At 48.2% G+C, this 19835-nt stretch overlaps 1 protein-coding gene across 4 annotated transcripts in view; it reads right to left on the reverse strand.

The window, feature by feature from the left end:
- LanB2 (laminin subunit gamma-1) overlaps positions 1-19835 on the reverse strand; it is a 335820-nt gene that overhangs the window by 98165 nt on the left and 217820 nt on the right. For 3 of the 4 annotated variants that reach the window (XM_055064956.2, XM_055064957.2, XM_050168405.3), the window contains 2 exons: positions 14329-14459; positions 8994-9166 (listed from right to left, as the gene is read on the reverse strand). In XM_055064956.2, the coding sequence (XP_054920931.1) occupies positions 8994-9166; positions 14329-14459 (304 nt within the window). Of the gene's footprint in view, positions 1-4709; positions 4888-8993; positions 9167-14328; positions 14460-19835 lie in introns of those variants that run through there. The other variant, XM_050168407.2, reaches the window with a different exon arrangement.

The raw sequence follows: 19835 nt of genomic DNA on the forward strand, positions 1-19835 counted from the left end.
CGCCTATGTCCTCTCGGTGGATTGCAGAAGCAAGTCTGACACACACACGCACACACGACACGCAATAATTAAATTAACAGCTTTACTGGTTTGCGCCATGCTGGAAATATTAGCAAAGAGACCACGTGTCCTTAAATGCGGTTACTGAGTGTTATTTTTAATAACATACTGCTGCTTGCTTCACAAGGAATTACTGTCCACAAGAACATACATTAATTGCAATAGAGTCAAAACATGACAATTATCCTTATCTATATTAGTAACGAATACTAATAGCGTAGCAGGAGGCGGCAGAAAGTTAGGTGGGCGGACGACATTAACAAGTTTTCAGGGAAACATGGCCACAATTAGCACATGACCTGGGTAGTTGGAGAAGTATGGCAGAGGCCTTTGCCCTGCAGTGGGCGTAGCCGGGCTGATGATGGCTCCTTCCTACAGAGTGCTCCTTCCTATAGAGAGCTGCACCACATTTTTAAAGACCATCTGTGGCAGATAGCCCAATTCTAACCCTATATCCAAATTACTCGATGAGGCGGTCATTATTTTTACGAGAAATAAAAATGCGATATCAATTAACTTTTTAATTAACTACTTTACAGCACGTATATCAATCCACGAATTACAGCCGGTGAGTTCGCAAGGCGTAAGATCGAATTCTCGGAACAGCACCAGTTTCGAGATATTACTTTCAAAGTGTACGGCGAGATGCATTGGCGTTGTAGTTTAAAAGGAAACGCTGTTTTAGGCATTGAATCACAAAAATAAATGGAACACTAATGCATTTCGTCGGATACGTTGAAAATTAATGCACCGAAACTGTTGTAGTCATGAGGATACGTTGCAAGTGGATACGCCTTGCAATCTCACAAGCTAGAATCCATAGAGGAAGATATGTGCGGTAAAATAATTACTTAAGTTAATTAGTTAATAATTCAATTAAGCATTTTCATTTCTTGTAGAAATAATGGCCGCCTCATCGTGTAATTGAGATCAAGGGTTATAATTGTAGTACCTGCCACAAGCAATTTTTAAATATTTGGTGCAGCTAAAAGAATCAAAATTTGCAGTTCCGCCCGAAAGGCGAAGCACCGATTGCGATAGCAAATTTGTAGATAGCTGTACGAAGTAAGAATAGTAGTTTTATCGGCCGTAAAAACTTGTAAAAATTCGCTTACTGACTAAATTAACAATGATAAAATGTGTAAGCGTGGCTCAACGACGACGTAGAAAGAAACACACACGTTGTTAAGAACGGCCCGCTGAGATGCAAGTTTTGTCCGCCAGTTGCAACAGCAGTGGCAACCTTTTCTCGGGACGCAACCGTTACGCTCTAGCCTCGTCGCCATTGTGACTAAACGGGCTCGGCGGACCAACTATTGTTACTGAGCCCGCCACCGCCAACCTGGTCTGCCGCGAGCGGGGGAGTGCCCGCGGGAACGTCTACTGAGGCCTCTTCCCAAGCGCCGTTCGAGACGCAAGACAATGGGCTACCGGCCGCGCTGCCGGGGTCAGCTCGGGGAATAAAAGGCACCTTTCCTGAAACAAGCCCCGAGTTCTACGAAGTCCGGCTGACCTCGGTTGGGGACCATGAACCTCGCGCAAGGAAGTGTGCGTGTGAGTGTGTGTGTGTGTAGATGGCGACTTGTTTACGATGCCTGGACGGCCGTTTCCATCACCTGGGTATCGGGAGAGGACCGTGTGTTTATAAACCGCTGTTGTGCGGCTGCTGGAGGCACTTTTCTCAAGCAGTCATGTTAGACTGGTGTACTTTTCTCTCGCAGTCATGCTAGACTGATGAACTGCATGTAGATACTGCAAATAAACCCATATTCCTCGTTCTCGATGAGAAGCAGTCCTTCCATTCATCAACGTCCTCAGCGTGGATAAGTTGGACGACGGCATGGGCCAGCTACCTTCTAATTCATGTCGGACTCCAATCTTGACAACGGGTTACGAGCGATGGGATTGAGCCCCCAATCCTAACTACGTAGACAGCGCTGTCTGTGTGTCTGCTTCTTTCTACGTCCTTGTTCAGTCACACTTCCACATTCTATCATGGATTCAAACCAACTAGCCAGTCAACGTGTTTTAACTAAATTAACCAGCACGGTGTCACGTGCGCACAGGTCAACATGAACACATGTCGCTCGATGACAGCGGAAACTGTCTGTGAAAACGCTGCAGTTAGGCATCGCGGCAGCAGCAAGCGAAGTGACCTTCATGCATGTCTCGCTTCAGTGCGAACGACACGTCGAAAGCACAGCGCATACGAAGCTACGAAGGTACGCGCACTCTGCAAACATCGCAGATCGCTTTGAAGATAAGGCCCGCGCGGGCGCGCACTTTCGCCGCGTCCCAGATCGCTTTCAAGACACACGAGTGCCGGAAACGCGTCCCTACGGCGTCAGCCAAAAGGCTGTTTCACATGGCGCGATTTTCAGTCAGCGACACAGCGAATTCAGTCGCTCAGCGACCGCCACGCCGTCGTGCGCGTCACCTCCCCGCCCCCTCTCTTGTATGGGAGGTGCCTCCTCCCTCTCCTTCTCCTCTCTACAGTTCTATCTGCGTCCCCTCTGGCTTCGCACGTTAGTAGAAAGGGAAGCGCTGCAGTTTCTGCAGTGCTTCTGAGGGGAGCCACGGATAATTACAGCTGTCAAACGGCTCAAGTGGCGACGGCCAAGGAGCTCCAGAGGGCATTGTGCACATTCGCCGAGGTGGGATGAAAACGAATTTCTCCCGTCGCCTTTCCTCTCTTACTCGCGCTTGTCATCTATATACACGCTCTGAACCGACGCGGTGTGCGCGACAGCAGCCCACAGCAGCAGCAGCAGTGAGAAAGTCGAAGGAAGAAGAAAGCTTCGCTTTAAAAAGACACCCAGATATGGCACTGCGTAATTACTCGAAAAAGGAACCCTTCGTGGCGAGTAAATTAGTCCAACCCAATCTGAGCAGTGTGCATACATATAGGCAGCTGGTAACGTAACAGACGCATTTGAAATTTCGCGAGTTTCCTTTTCTTAACAGCGAATTCAGCATTAACATCCACTATTTCCGTCTGTACACTCTGATGGTGCCCAAGAAAGTAAACGGAGCGCGCGAGCGCTGGCCGATCTCCCGTCAGTGGTATCGCGCAGCAATCTGCCATGTGCTTTGAAATCCTGCAAGACGAAGGAGCGCTTGTTCTGGCGGTCGACGCTAGGGGAACCTTTATGCGCTTGCTGAAATCACTGATTTTTCGTGCCATTGGCGGAAACGGCGGCATGGCCATCACGGTAATAGCGGCGTTTCAAAAGAAACAGCGGACAGTGGCAGGCGCCGTACGTTTATCAAGCAAACGGTTTTGGCCAGGGCTGCTTGCCACTGTAAATAGTTGTGGCAGACTCAGCAGCCTCGCCTAACCTCGACCGTTGGAAGAAGCACTCTTTCGCCGGAGCCACCGATGAGGCATATCGCATCGCCACGGCAAATAACGTTCGCGCATGCTATGTGGTACACAATGCTGCCGCTAGTAAACAAAGATGTGGTTCGGCCACCGCTCGCACGCTCCGTTTACTTTCTGGGGCACCTGTACCGAGGTATTTTACAGCCGAAGCGTAAACCTCGCTTGATGGCTTGAAGCTCGCGCCGGTGTGTTTCGTTGTATCGCGTGTACGCTGCCTCTAAGCCCTAGAGAAGCAATTTCCGTGGGTCTTGAAGGCCTTAGGGAATTTTTCCAAGAGAAGGACAGCACTGAAAAAGAAATCACGTCAAAATAGGCGCGTCCAGTAAAAATATTTACGGCTGACCATACTCGACAGTATCCTTTACATGACAAACGCCTGTTTTAGTCGTATACGCGCTCAAAAAAAAAAAAGATATAGGAAATAATAGAGCGTACAAAGCGCCAGAAACGCGTTCGTAAGCGCACACACGTATTCCGAAATGAAAGATACACAAGAAAAATGGACACAGCGGCGAGCGTAGGCGCTCGCTTGCAGCAAGCGGGCCGCGGCCTCTCTCGCTCACACATGCTTCACGCAAGCACGTTCACCAGCGTCGACCACCGGAAAGTTTGCGCGTCCGACGCTACGAACGTTACCGGCAACGCACCCTAGCTTCGGCCTTGCCGGAGTTAAGTGACGTTCGGCGGGAAACTTCATCTTAAGAGCATCGACCACGCGTCACGAAGCTGAGTAGCGTGGCTTCGCATGTTCGCGTTTGTCACAATCCCAAGTGATTTCATTCTGCTACTCTGATTCTGTCGCCGTCGTCATCTGAGCTGGCAATCAGAGGGATGGACGATCACTGCGACGAGTTTGCGTCCGTCAGCAGTGAGTGCTGCAGCGCCTGTCTCTGCGCGAGTGTAAGTTTGAACACGCGCCAGCTGCTTAACAATGACTTCTCGCTAGCACTGACGCCGCCTCGACGCTGTCTTCGAATGACAGCTTCGAGTAAGGGCGCGTCACCAGTCAAGAGTGTTCCCTGGGGATATGTAGCGCTTCAGCAGCCTAAAAGCATCACAGTTACTTCAGCGCAGAGTTGCACCGTTACCTCCAGCCACCTGAAGCACATGCGCAGCCGCTATCAAGTAGAACGCTACGCTAAAATTGTTAAAGCGAGCCTTCCGCTACACCTCGATTGGCGCGAAAACGCACACTCATGTATTCTCGCGAAAATAGCGCCCTATATGACGCGGCGTGTACAGTAACGCCTGGCACGCCTCCACCCACCGGGTCTCTCGTAGGAATCTCGCTGGCGCGTCTGGGTGTCGCCTCGCTGCTGTTGGTATCGGGGCCAGTTGGTGGCAGAGGCCGTCAGGCACAGGTGCAGCAGCAGCAGGGCGCGCATCATGTCTTGCGGACGCCACGCTACGCCGGGGAAGCTCTGCCGCATCGGGCAAGGAGGCGAGCGAGTCCGGTCTGCCCACGCGGGGCCGCTGCCTTGGCGGCGCGTCGTTCGTTTCGGGCAAGCGGCGAACGTTCGACTGACGCTCGTCCGTCGTGTTCAGTTTTTTTCACCACGCACGTAAACCGACTTTTTCAGCCTTGTGGCGGGGCTGAGGTTTGCTCTAGTCCTCTAAGCTCGTTTGGAAGTTTGAAAAACAGCGCACTTGAATGGTATCTCCCAAGACTACGGGTTACTTCTGGCTAGCGATAAAAAAATTAGCCTGAAAAATTCACAGCGTTAGGCTTCAAGGAGTGTCTGTATGCTTTCACAGCGCAAGCCACGTCTCCTGTATATAGCTCAGGCCAGGTGGTGCTTACGTCGCAAGTAGCTCGACGGTTTAGCCAGGTGAGCTCGATTCGAGCCAGGGAAAATTACTCCTGGCCTACGAAATAAAGATCATCTTGTCCGAGAAACCAGCCCCGTAATTCGTCACGAAGTGGCTTGCGAAATGAGGATTTATGTGACGACCTGGAATTACAACAAATGCTAAATGCCGACGCTCGTGATTTCTTGCGTGCGCTGTCATCGAAAGCGAAAGTAAATGAAACGAAAAATGAAGAGAAAGATAGAGCAGAAAGATGGATAAGCGACCTAGTATTCACTGACAACTCGACGTAAGTATTTAGCGTAACGAAAAAAATGAGAGACGGTACGTGGAGCCACAGGACAAGCTGCTTACTCGCAAATGAAAAAAAGAATTATTGCAAAAAACGTTTACGTTACATAAGATTCTTCAGCTGCGCGTAAGCACTTTGCGCTCAGCCGTCTCTCGTTCTCTTCGTTATGATAAACAAAGCGCTTGCTAGCTGTAGCCGCTGACAATCACACCACGCGCGGCTTCGCGATGCGGAAGCGTGCGATCATCGCCAGATAGCGCGTGCCACACAATAACGGTCTCTTGCGGGAATTCGGGTCGGAAGTTGAGAACGCAGTTGCTGGAAAGAAGTACCCTCGTCGAAATGCGCTGTGATTTACGCGGAAACAGATATCGACGGCGTATACGGACGTAGGTGACAGATATATGAGCGACATTTTTTTATAGCGAAGCATTCATAGCGAACCTTTCTGGGACTTTCTATAATAGGCGAAAGACGCACGTACGAAACAACCAGTCAACCTATATGCGCGAGCCTCTTGGCAACACCTGTCCCTCGACAGGCACCGCCTTGGTCTTCGTAGAATCACTGCGTCGACGTCTCGCATTACGTACCAACTCCTGTTTGCACTTTTCGCGTATCTTGTGAACGGCGTAAACGCAAAGACTCCGCGACACTAAAGTTGTCATCTGATCGATGCGTCAAGATTTCACGAGATTAAATGTTGCGTAGGCTGACGATAAATACGACTGTGCGTGTGGAATTTAGTTTCATAGCATTCAATTATGTTCAGTGCGGGCTTACTCAGTAGCCATGTTCACCTAACACTCTTTATTTGTACGCGTGGTTTTGTTACCTTCAACACTACTGCGCGAGTCGAACGGTGCTGAAGTTCAGTTGCCATTCAGTTGACTCTTTCTTATCAGCTATTTCTCAGTTGTGAGCGAAGCACGCAATTCCTTTCGTACCGAATTTTTATTCAACTCGTGTCTTTAGTTTTGGAGATATTGGTCTGCGCAGTAGCGTACAAGTATGATCTGTGTTGCACTGTGTGTGAGCTTGCTGTGTTGGAATTTTATTTCGACATTTTCTTTGCTTGTACAGTATCCCTTTTTAGTTTCTATGTACCACTCCTGCTTTGGCTGCCAAAAAGCAGCTGGCAGTATTGTCAAATCGATAAATAAAAATACTTTGAAACGATGACGACGGCGCGCACACCCGTGTTGTTCGTTGGTTTGTTTCTTGGCTGCAAAGGGAGGGTTTGTCGGAGTGCGGCGTTCGAGAGCCTCGTGTCGCTTCAGAACTGCGCGGTGTGCGCTCTCGGCCAGTGAGCTTTCCTTGCAATGCGGTCTACGCTACACGAGGTCACTGTGCATGGCACACTTTTTTTAGTGAACGAGAGAGCCGAGTCCGCTAGAACGAGGGGCAGGATTGCCTTTCTCTATGGTAGGAAACATAACGCTTATTGCTAAATTATTTCCTGTACTTGTCACTATTCTGCACGTGTAGTTATGAAGCGTCGTATCAGGTAGATTACAAATCTTATATGGTTCCTGCAAGTTATCGCAGCGGAAACACCAAGCACTTGAACGAAACCAACCTTAAATATCTGAGAATGCCGGATTTGCGCGTGACTGGCAATTTGTATAGTTGGAACTCGGCGTAAGGCCTGTGCCTGCAGAACTAGTATGAGAGTGCAGTATGCATGCTTTAATTCCGTGGCAAAAGGAAAAAAAAGAAAGAAAATACGCCACGCAATCGTCTTGCATTTCGAATGATTATTTCCATGCAATTGTGTCATATTAGGAAACCATTACTTACCAGATCTGTTTGCGTTTCCTAGACCTGTATTGGCCCTGGACTGGTCTTTTTGATAAGTGCTCAAATCACGAAATCGTCAGCGATTACACGAACTTGGGCGGAAATTTCCTAGCGCGAATATTTAGATCAGACAATTAAACGGCGCATGATACACTGGACCGGCAATTTACTGTCAACGGTAAACGGTAAATGTCAACGGTAAAAAAAAACAAAAAAAAAAGAACGACGACTTGGCTGTAGAAACGTAATACCATATAGGGCGACACAGCTTGTTTTAATACACTCGTTTTAACGCTTCGCGCTCACTTGCCTGTAATCATCAACAGCCGATGGTGTTTTGACGTTTACAACAGCGGAATGGAGTTGTCCCTCAATCACCTGCTGTCGTTACGGAAACACTCGTAGCTGCGACTTGAATTAGTTCGCGTCACGTACAGCTTTCGTCGAAAGAAAACGAGACACTGTGCGTCATTTCAAGCCGGTCTCCCATTACACTCGCGCGGCTCGGAACAGGAGAGCAACATTCATTCTGGAACGCTGTTTTGCGACAGGCGTTGTACGCGTGCGGGACGGCGTGCTCACACTAACAACTAGCCTCACTGGAGCGACACCAATCTCTCAACCACCCTACCGCACTGAAAGTGGAAACCCCAAACGCGATGGTACGCGTCGCCTCCCAAGCCAAAGACTGTGCAACGCCCAAAGTGGCTTCCTTCCTTTTGGCCACAGGCGCCAGCGAAAAGCACAACTAATCGGCCAAACTGCAACGCACAGCGACCGAAGTGGGCGGCCAGCGCTGATCTCCTCCCGTGTTCGCAGAGCGGTCGATCGACAGCGATCGTGATTCCATCTTTCCGTCTCGCGTCGGGACTTTGCAAGCCGCTTTACCGAAAGGATGAGAAACGGGAGCAGCCTCTTTCTGTCAGAGCGAAGGCAGTTATGCAGTGTTTCCGCCGATCAGCGGTCGCCTGCGCTTGTCGTTTGGAGTTACCACTGTACCGTTTACAGGACGTCCCAGCTAACTTTAGCCAGAGTTTAAAAATATGCGAATGCCACGTAGCTGGAGAGAACCATGGTAATGTTGTTTTCCGTCGCTTGAAAATACGCAAATTAATATTTTTCGTACCACGTAATTACATCCTTAGTCTTAATTAATTAATCAACTTGTCAAATATTATAGTTAGATGAAACACGCCAATGAGAAAATTGCAGAGCGACACGAAAAACTCCCGATACAGCTTTCTGTTGCTCAATACGTGCTACATAAAAGTGTTTTTCCGAGCGTGAAAGAAGACAGTGAGTACACGCAATTTGCCCCGAGCGGCCAGTTGCGCGGCAATCTTGCGTGTATTTGCGGACTGCTGTCATGCTCGGAAAAAACACCTTTATGTAGCACGTATTGGGCTACAGAAAGCTGTATCGGGAGTTTTTCGTGCCGCCCTGCAATTTTCTCATTGGCGTTTTTCATCTAATTATAATATTTGACAAGTTGATGAAATGGACTAATGATGTAATTAGGCAGAATGCAAAAAATAATACGTGCATCTCCAAGCGACGCCAAACAACACTGCCTTTGTCCTGTCCAGCTACGTGGCATAACTTTGGCTGCATACAGAGCGCGACAATGCTGCACGCGTGCCCGCCACTCACGCTGGCACTCGTGGGCGTTGGTGGAGGTGGCCCTGCCCCACGCCTGGTCGTTGTACAGGTCCATGCAGCGCTCGCAGTTGTCGCCCGCCGTGTGGTGCTCGCAGCGGCACAGCAGCTGGCGCTCGCCGCCGGGTCCCGGATCGCAGGCCATGGCGTGTCCATTGCACTGGCATCTGCACACCAATTAATGCGCTGTCCGACACGCTAACCCTACAGGGTCTGTCCCATGGCTAACACGTTTACCCTTAAGGATTAAAAAAAAAATGTTTACTTCACACAACAGCAAGTTAAAAAAAAAAAAAAAAAATTCGCCTGCGTTGAGGGAAGCCGTAGTTGAAAATTGCGCATTGATTTTCGCCAGCTGGTACACCCACCGACGTATATATAACGAGGGTTTGACAGCGATAGCTATTGCAGAATTTATTTCAAGCAGCTTTCGAGTCATCTCTCGTAGCGTTCACCATGTTTATTGCCGCAAAAAGCTGCCAGAAAACAAAACTTCATTTTCTCCCATCCACACTCTCAAAAAGAATGCCGCGGCGGCACGAGATCGAACACCGGCCGCCTTTCGGGCGAAATGCAAAAGAGCGCCCGCGTATACCACGATCCCCAGGTGGTCCAAATTAATCCGGAGCCCTCCACGACCGCGTTCCTCATAATGAGATCGCCGTTTTCGCACGTAAAACCAAGGAATTTTTCAACATTCTAAAAAACTTGTATACGCCCTTTGGATTGTACCATTGTCCCCAAACAATCATTGTCATCTGTCCGTGCTGGCATTTGCTTTCTTGCAAATTCTGTGCTCCTTCCTTTCCTGTCGAGAATGCTATTACACGCTGATAACGAGCATACCGTTCGTGACCTGGAAGTTTCGGGAGCGCAGCGTTATGAAGAAAGGGAACAGCACGCCATATACAGGTGTCCCAAATATCATGCACCAAGATTTAAACATATGCAAATGCCATGTAGGTGGACAGAACCAAAATTGTCGCGCAATTTTACGTGAAACCGGGGGGCTTCTTTCGCGCTCATAAAAACACTTAATGTAGCACGTGTTGAGCAACAAAAAGCTGTATCGGGAGTTTTTCATGTTGCTCTACAATTTTGTTATTGAAACTTTTCATCTAATTATAATATTTCAGAAGTTGATTCAATAATTAAGACTAATGATGTAATTAGGCAGAACGTAAAAAATAATCTGTGCATCTCCAAGCGCCGGCAAACAACATTACCTTGGTTCTGTCCAGATACATGGCATCTGCATATTTTCAAATCTTGGTGCATGATATCTGGGACATTAGATCACTATCATTGATCACAGTAGATCACTATCATTGTTGAGGGACAAATATACGTCCCAATGGGTGTAAATGTTTTTTAGAGTGAACGATTCGGCCTTACTGCTTGAACTGACTCTGAAGAGGTTTTAGAATCGGAAGATTTACGGTGGTTTGGAAGGCTCGCATAGTTTAGTTCCGAAGTTCTCCAAGTCCCGATGTTCTCGATTGTGAGCAACGCAGCGATTGCCATTTGAATTTTCGTCGAAGCTCCGCCCCCTCGCGCGGAAACCGGAAGCGAGGATAACGTCAGCACAGGGGTCACGTGAGCGCTCTGCTAGAACCACTCGCCTCGCTTATACCCTCGATAACATCATGAGCGTCTTCGTCATCAAAGCCCGTTAACATACCAGCGGCGTCTACCGTAGACGCTGCTGGTCATTTGTGCTCGATTAAAGCGAGCCGCGGTGACCTATGGCCTGCTATAATTTTCGTATAGAGAAAGCAATGTTTATTGATAGAAACAGCTATCACCCGGGAGGGCTCCCCAATCCGGGTCTGGCTTCGACTGCCCTCTTGTGTCCCCGACTGCGAGCCTCCGAGTCTGCTTGCAGTTCCCGCTGCATTTCGCTGTCTTCATGCCACGGCGATTCCAGGAGCCCCGTCGGGTTCCTTGCAGAGTGGTGTACTATCGTTCCTTTGCCCGAAGATTGCGCTTTCTTCGCTGCTGTAGCATCGGACTCTTCTGCCGCAGGTTCCGCGGGCGTTCGCTCCGCGGGAGCGAGGCGTCTTTTTCCGGATCTTGAGTGCGTCAGCCGAAAGGGTGAAAAAATTTAATAATTCGCTGGAAGCTCTCTTTTTTTACAAGTACTTCATCCTTTTAAGGGGAACAGTGCTAGCCATGCGACAAACAAGCACCCTTTATGCATGCTAAGGGTGCTAAAATGTTTAGTATGCACGGAGGCGCCGAAGAATTGCGGCCTAATTAACAAAGCGTTTCTTTCGTAAGTGATCATTGCCTTCGCTAATGATATATCCAACACCCAACTTGGCTGGCAGCAGCTCTTAGGAACAGTTCTAGCGTGGCGAGGTAGATTTTCGCAATGCGACTGCGTTGTCCTCGGAAAATTTCATGTCCCTTCTTGAATTTTATCTAAGTGCAACTTTTATCTGGTTCGAAAATAAGCTTTTTATTCAGAAAAATGGCGTGTGTATTGGTTCATGTGCGGCGCCTGCTCTTTGTAATATTTTTTTTATCGTGTGTTGACTGCGCTCTTAAGCGTGCTTTAAACGATGACTCGGTTCAAATTTTTAGATATGTTGACGATTTTCTTGTTCTGATAAAACATACTAACAACGAATGCTCTGTTACGGTAGCTGACATTTTAACTCTGTTCAATGACAATGGCAAATGTTTAACTTTCACGCATGAGCTATCTAGGCACGGTAAACTCCAGTTTTTAGATTTGCAGCTATCCTTAGAAACAGGTCACGCCTGTTGGATATACTCGCCACGTGCACGTAAGGAAGTTTTACCTTACGCGTCTGCGCACTCAAGGATTGTGAAACGCGCCATTGCTTTGATGTGTCTAGAATCTTCGTTAATGAAATCTTGTCACCACTCTGCGAACCTGAGTTTCATTGCACAGTTAAATAGGCTACAGGCTGCTGGTTACCCAAGTGTGGTGGTGACGTCAGTCTCGGAGGTATTGCATCAGAAACTGAAAGGGAAGCGGCACAAAAGTAACTGTATTACACAAAAGAAGATGCCTGATGTTGTGCCGTATTGCCATAGAGTGGCTCACAATCTAAAGAATGTCGCCAGTAGATACCAAATTCCGGTAGTGTTTACTGCTCCTCAGAAACTCAATGTTGTGCAGCCGTATTTCAAAAACAACTAAAAAAACCAGATAGTGAAAAACCGCCGTGGTTGCTCAGTGGCTATGGTGTTGGGCTGCTGAGCACGAGGTCGCGGGATCGAATCCCGGCCACGGCGGCCGCATTTCTATGGGGGTGAAATGCGAAAACGCCCGTGTACTTCGATTTAGGTGCACGTTAAAGAACCCCAGGTGGTCAAAATTTCGGGAGTCCTCCACTGCGGCGTGCCTCATAATTAGAAAGTGGTTTTGGCACGTAAAACTCCATGATTTAAATTTTTAGATTGTGAAAGGAACCACGCGAAGTTTGTAGTTTGCAGCGTCGGAGAGGTATATAAGATTCCGTTGTCATGCGACAAAGTGTATCTAGGGCAGTCAGGCCGTTGTGTTAACAAGCGCCTTAGAGAAGATGAGCGATCCATACCAACAGGCACAGGTTTCCATTTGGCTCAACATTGTAAAAACATCATCATCAGCCTGGTTACGCCCACTGCAGGGCAAAGGCCTCTTACATACTTCTCCAACTACCCCGGTCATGTACTAATTGTGGCCATGTCATCCCTGCAAACTTCTTAATCTCATCCGCCCACCTAGCTTTCTGCCGCCCCCTGCTAAGCTTCCCTTCCCTTGGAATCCAGTCCGTAACCCGTAATGACTAGCGGTTATCTTCCCTCCTCATTACATGTCCATGCCCATTTCTTTTTCTTGATTTCAACTAAGATGTCATTAACTCGCGTTTGTTCCCTCTCCCAATCTGCTCTTTTCTTATCCCTTAACGTTACACCCATCATTCTGCTTTCCATAGCTCGTTGCGTCGTCCTCAATTTAAGTAGAACCCTTTTCGTAAGCCTCCAGGTTTCTGCCCCGTAGGCGAGTACTGGAGTGCATTGTAAAATACGCAAGTGCAAAATCATGTTTCGTGATACCACGATTTTGAAAAAAGAGCCGTGATACCACCGCCCGAGAGTTATCGGAAGCATTCTTTATTCAGTCATTGGGGTCACAGTGCATTAGTGTGCCTTCTTTAACCTTCTACAGTGCTGAATATGGTTTTTTCGATTCTGTCGCTTGAGTGCGCTCTTGTGATCGAACGTTGGTGGTTCCTGCACATGGTACTCACTGCGCATGTTCCTCTAGTGTCTGCTGTCTATAAAGGAGTGACGCAATAAAATGATGTCAGTTGAGAGGAGCGCCTTGTCCTGGTCGTCTTTCGTGTGTCCGTTGTTTTGCACTAAACAAAGTGTTTATGGATTCGCACCAACTAGCCCGCCCACGCATTGTGCTGAACGACAGCGTCAGTGCTCTTTTCTTAATGCGGGTCCTGGTTGCAAGCCCTCTGGCAATATCAAACAGCGCCCGCATTCACGTAATCGCGCGAAACACGGAACGACGGAACCGATTTCGTGTCCGCCCTTCGTCTTCTGTGCCATTATGAATCAGTATACGAACTAGCCAGCATTCTCCGTGTATTCACACAGTAGACCCTAGAGAGGCTCGGAAACATAAGCGTCGGCCAGTCGTAGTAGCGAGTTTTTAACAAAGACCCAATGACAAACAGTTTTACGCGCCAGCAACGTAACTACACAGTTACAGCGTGATCAGTTGGAACTCATGCATTTTCCTTTCTATACGACTACTGTATACTACTATTGACACGTGTATTGGTGTCATTGGTTTCCCAGTGACAGCTGTGCATCGACAAATTTTATGATCAATCACAAAGCCGTCAGTCCAAAAGCGAATAACACCCGCGTGCTTAGATTTAGGTGCACGTTAAAGAACCCCAGGTGGTCGAAATTATTCCGGAGTCCTCCAGTATACTGCGTGCCTCAAAATCAGATCGCGGTTGTGGCACGTAAACCCCACGATTTACTTTAACTTATTTTTTAGCCCTTGTGAGCATTCGGCTGCCCAACAGAGGGAGTTTTTTTTTTAATAGAGTATACTTGCGACTTTTCAAGAAGTGCTCCAGTTATGCGCGGGCGATGCTTTCCTCGTACAAATGCATTTGCCTGTGTTTTCATCCGCCCTCGTAGGCGGCTCCATGGGACCACCCGAAATGTTTTTATAGCCTCCGCGGCCTCCCATTAAATCTGTTGACCAAGCGTACATGTGGGACAAGAAGGGGTCACAGCGAAGGGACGTCACATGGGACAAAGTCTCCTCGGCGGCGGACCTCACCTTCCTCCGACGGCCAAGTCAGCGATGGCGTAGTAGTAGGAGCGTAGCACCTGCTTGTCGCCGAAGATCTCGTCGCCGAACGTGTTGAGCCGTGTGAGCACGATGCGGATGTCAGTGGCTGTTACCCATTCCTGCCGACGAAGAAGAACAGCAATGCTTGGCGTGAACAACGCTCCAACACTTTCGGCCACACAGGACAACAACAATTTTAGGTTGTCGATGGCACATTCTATAGGCGGCCGGCGGATTTTTTGGCCACTACATACTAAACTGAGCGAAACCCAAGAGACCCGTAAATTTAATTTTGAAGTAATTACGCAACGTGTAATTTTGCCTCGTGTGACAAGATACAATCTCACGTTTTCGGGCACCCTCTTCACGCCCGTAGGAAAATAAAAACAAACCATGAGGTCGCATACGCCAATAATTTTTGATCAACAAGTGTCCCATTGTGCGAAAAATCTGGCGTCTGTCGTCTGGACAAGTGAAACACGACACGGACATTCTCACTGGCTGCGACGCCACGTCATGAGCGCGCCTCGACAGAGCGGGCGAACGTAAACACCTGCTGCCTCATTAGAGTGTTTTAGTTGAGCGTCTGTACGGCACGCTCCGAGCCGCCAAGCCACAGCGGAGGGCCGGCGATTTTCACGTTTTAGTTATACGTTTAGCGTAGCGGACCTTCCTGACCTTTCGTAGTTGCAGCGCGCTCTGGCCAAATTCAGGGTAATGAAAGAAAATAAAAACACCCATATCACTTATATATATATATATATATATATATATATATATATATATATATATATATATATATATATATATATATATATATCTTATTTGTCCATGAAGCATCTAGACGTGCGCTTGTAATGCGTTACCGGTCCATTTTATCCAGTGGAAAATAAAGCACTATCTTGGGGAACGCCAGGCGATAGCCAGCGAGCTTGCTTTCGGCCTCCTTTCCGACGCCAACGTGCTGCACAGCCCGCTCGGGGCGGACCGTGTTGGTCACTCCGCTTGCGCCTAAGCGGAGGGCGCATGCGCACTTCCGCAGCGGGGCCTAGAAACGCCAAACAGTAGCGCGCCAAGTGTTGCGGGACGGGAGAGGGCATCGCCGCGACCCCACGTGACCCTTGCTCTCGGAGACATCCGTGCGTTGCTTGTCCGCGCAAACTCTTGCCTGCGTTCTAACTGCGCCTCGGTAATCGCTATAAAGAATTTAATGTATAAGAAAACAGAATCAATTCGAAAGCAAGAAGGTTGGCGGTAGTGAGTTTAGAACCTACGACCCCACGCTCAGAAGCAGAGTGCCTTACCCTCCTGGGCTCAACTAGCGCCTCCTAAGGTTTGTTCGATTCAGAAAAAGGTGCACGGCACCTCAAACAAAAAAGTGCAGGGGGTGCCGGGCTGCACCCACCCGCTGCAATGTTCAAGGGTGCAGTGCTCCGCGGCGGCACCTTGCATTGCGCCCCGTTCAATCAAGCACGGGGGTGCAGGGTGCACTGCTGCAGCTTGGGGAATCGAGGGTCTAGGTGCAGAAGGTGCAGAGAAACTTGGCTGAATCGAATAGAGCTCTAGATAGCAATCCTGCGCGCTCTGCTTCATGACGTCATACTACTTCGACCGAGATTTCCATATTCAAGCTCGGCGTGCCAAAATCGGTGACGTCAAAATCACCACAGCATACTCGGGAGCGTCGCCATAAGATTCTACGGCAGTCGGGCAAGGTAGCATGACGTCACGGATTGAATAGCACCGGCCTTGTGCTATGTGAAGGCGTTCGCCTCAAGGCGCTCGCATGCCCGCGAGGGGTTCGTAACTGGAAGAACCGCTCGGCCAGTGGACGTTAATGCTTTCTCATTCACAATAAGAAGCGCTCAGGAGGTGCGCTCGGATTGTTTCTGTTTTTCATAATACTGCTTGTCACTGGCGAGATGGCGTCGCTAACGTTACGATCCGCCGGCGTCTCTTCATAAGAAGCGCTCGTACGTAAGAACGGCTTTGTGAATACAACCCGTGTTTAAAATATTCTTTTATTCAGTAAAAATGACACACCTTGTTGAAAAAAATGAAACTCTTGCCTCCTCAAAAGCGCCAAGAACAGCACGTAGATGATGATAACGTTACGAAAAGGGACGCTTGTCCGATTCCACCAAGCGAAATAACATCAGAAATGGACCTGCCGCGATGCCTCATAGTTTGTGACAGTCTGGTGGTGACCGTGGGGGCGTTTCGACTGGAGTGGAACGCGCTTGTGCAGTTAGATTGAGGTGAACCTAATACAGTACAGTACAGTGGCAGCCTAATAAAGTACCAACAGCAACCTAATACAGTAGCAGTGGCACCCGCGACGATAATGGAAGAGAGAATAGTCTGGAGGAATCTGAAATCCCACAAGTAACGCCGGAAGAAGTAAAGAAAGCCTTAACAGCTATGCAAAGGGGACGGCAGCTGGGGAGGATCAGGTAACAGCAGATTTGTTGAAGGATGGTGGGTAGATTGTTCTAGAAAAATTGTCCACCCTGTATACGCAATGCCTCATGACCTCGAGGGTACCGAAATCTTGGAAGAACGCTAACATAATCCTAATCCATAAGAAAGGGGACGCCAAAGACTTGAAAAATTATAGACCGATCAGCTTACTGTCCGTTGCCTACAAAGTATTTACTAAGGTAATTGCAAATAGATTCAGGAACACCTTCGACTTCCGTTAACCAAAGGACCAGGCAGGATTCCGTAAAGGCTACTCAACAATAGACAATATTCACACTATCAATCAGGTGATAGAGAAATGAGCGGAATATAACCAACCCTTATATATAGCTTTCATTGATTACGAGAAAGCGTTCGATTTTGTCGAAACCTCAGCAGTCATGGAGGCATTATGGAATCAGGGTGTAGACGAGCCGTACGTAAAAATACTGAAAGATATCTATAGCGACTCCACAGCCACCGTAGTCCTCCATAAAGAAAGCAACAAAATCCCAATAAAGAAAGGCGTCAGGCATGGAGGTCCGATCTCTCCAATGCTATTCACAGCGTGTTTACAGGAGGTATTCAGAGACCGCGATTGGGAATAATTGGGGATAAGAGTTAATGGAGAATACCTTAGTAACTTGCGATTCGCTGATGATATTGCCTTGCTTAGTAACTCAGGGGACCAATTGCGATGCATGCTCACTGACCTGGAGAGGCAAAGCAGAAGGGTGGGTGTAAAAATTAATCTGCAGAAAACTAAAGTAATGTTTAACAGTCTCGGAAGAGAACAGCAGTTTACGATAGGTAGCGAGGCACTGGAAGTGGTAAGGGAATACATCTACTTGGGACAGGTAGTGACCGCGGATCCGGATCATGAGACTGAAATAATCAGAATAATAAGAATGGGCTGTGGTGCGTTTGGAAGGCATTCTCAGATCATGAACAGCAGGTTGCCATTATCCCTGAAGAAAAAAGTGTATAACAGCTGTGTCTTACCAGTACTCACGTACGGGGCAGAAACCTGGACGCTTACGAAAAGGGTTGTACTTAAATTAAGGACGACGCAACGAGCTATGGAAAGAAGAATTATGGGTGTAACGTTAAGGGATAAGAAAAGAGCAGATTGGGTGAGGGAACAAACGCCTGTTAATGACATATTAGTTGAAATCAAGAAAAAGAAATGGGCATGGGCAGGACATGTAATGAGGAGGGAAGATAACCGACGGTCGTTAAGGGTTACGGACTGGATTCCAAGTGAAGGGAAGCGTAGCAGGGGGCGGCAGAAAGTTAGGTGGGCGGATGAGATTAAGAAGTTTGCAGAGACAACATGGCCACAATTAGTACATGACCGGGGTAGCTGGAGAAGTATGGGAGAGGCCTTTGCCCTGCAGTGGGCGTAACCAGACTGATTAGGATGATGATGATGAACCTAAATGGGGCACTAAACAAAAACATCAGTGGTAGAACAGCGTGTTGCACTTCTCAAGTTGCAGACAGATTGGCAAGCAGAGCGCACCACAACAGACGAAAGAAAGGGGGCAAAGCCACCTCAGTATTCCAGTTCCCCGTGATGTCGCAACTTTTGTCCGCGTTTCGCTGAAGCTAACAATTTATCTATTTGGAGAAGGCTATATTAAATTTAGAAATAGATGAAAACTTAGCACGGCAACTCTGAAAGCTTAACACGACAACGTGAAAAAAATCCGTGAAAGGAAAAATTGGCATCCACCCGACAATTTTCCGTTTGATGAGTCTTCCTTCACCTTGCGCGCTTCTACGGAACTGATTTACCGAAAATTCTGGGAAATCCATGATACTGCATGACGTCACGAGCGTCGCCTTTCTGTCGAAAAAATTCGTGGTATCGAAGTTTGACACCCAATAAGAAGGAAAAAATGAGAATAAAGAGGACGAATACGTGTGTTAATGCGCTTTTCGTCGTCAAGAAAGGAAGCCATATTTATATTCGCCCAGCTTTACGCCAGCTAAAGATGGAGCGTTTTTCTCGACGAATTTCACCCAGCAGAAAACGGCACGGCGGCATGACGCCCAACGTGAGCTGGCTGGGGATACATGGAGCGAAAAAGTGGCGGCTGCCACCTCAGTGTGGTCAGACAAGGCGAAACTGCTTTAGTTAACATGAGATGCACAACTGAAGTTTATAGACCTTTGCTCTTTCTTTACAACAACCAAATAATACCCCTAAAACATTGTCTAAAGCTGCTTCAGTTGCTTTTAAAAACGTAGATTTTGTGCCTGCTTAGCGGAGCGATTGCGTTGGAAATAAGCGGTATGGCGGTATGGCCACGCTGTGCGTAATCGCGCAAAAGACTGCCGTGCAGACGTGTCTTTATGATCGAGCCGTCCACTATCCCACAATATGGGACGCTTCCGTGCAAATAAGCGTTAAATTCCAAGCGATCTGCCGTTGAAGTCACAAAGTGCCAAGCGCGAAAAACCGGCGAGGAAGGCCCTTTTGGCCGGCAGCGTCCGACGACCGGGTCGGCAGCGAAAACCGCACACTTACCGCCGTAAAAATGCTCCCTGCCGGCCCTTCATAGGGGAGCACGGTGCCAAACGCGGTACTTGATGCAAGCCCGTCCAGTTAAGCGAGTGATGTGACGCATGCTGAGCGCTCCGCATTTCTTTTCTTTTTCTACTTTTTCGTAGTCCTTTACTGTTTACTGAACAACTGCTACTAACAGTTGTTAGTAGCGCTTCCCTGTGTCCCTTCCATGTGTCCGGCCTGGTTCGCGCTATTCTTTTTTACTGGACATGTACCAACTCGCCCTCACAGACATTTTACTGAAATTCACTAACCTAACCTAACCTCCCGAGAGCCAATAAGAGGCGAGAGCGGAGAGAAATCATTTCAGAAATTCTACCCGCTGCCGGGGGAGTAGGCACTGCCTTAAAAATCAACACTTCTCAGACCGAGTATTCATCGTCGGAGTTTCGCTGACTCATTTCTGGATGTGGCACTGGGTCCACTTGCTGGGGCCCCTTAATAGGTTTAAAATGCAATTCAT

This window comes from Dermacentor andersoni, chromosome 1 (genome assembly GCF_023375885.2).
Source record: "Dermacentor andersoni chromosome 1, qqDerAnde1_hic_scaffold, whole genome shotgun sequence".
NCBI classification, from domain to species: domain Eukaryota; kingdom Metazoa; phylum Arthropoda; class Arachnida; order Ixodida; family Ixodidae; genus Dermacentor; species Dermacentor andersoni.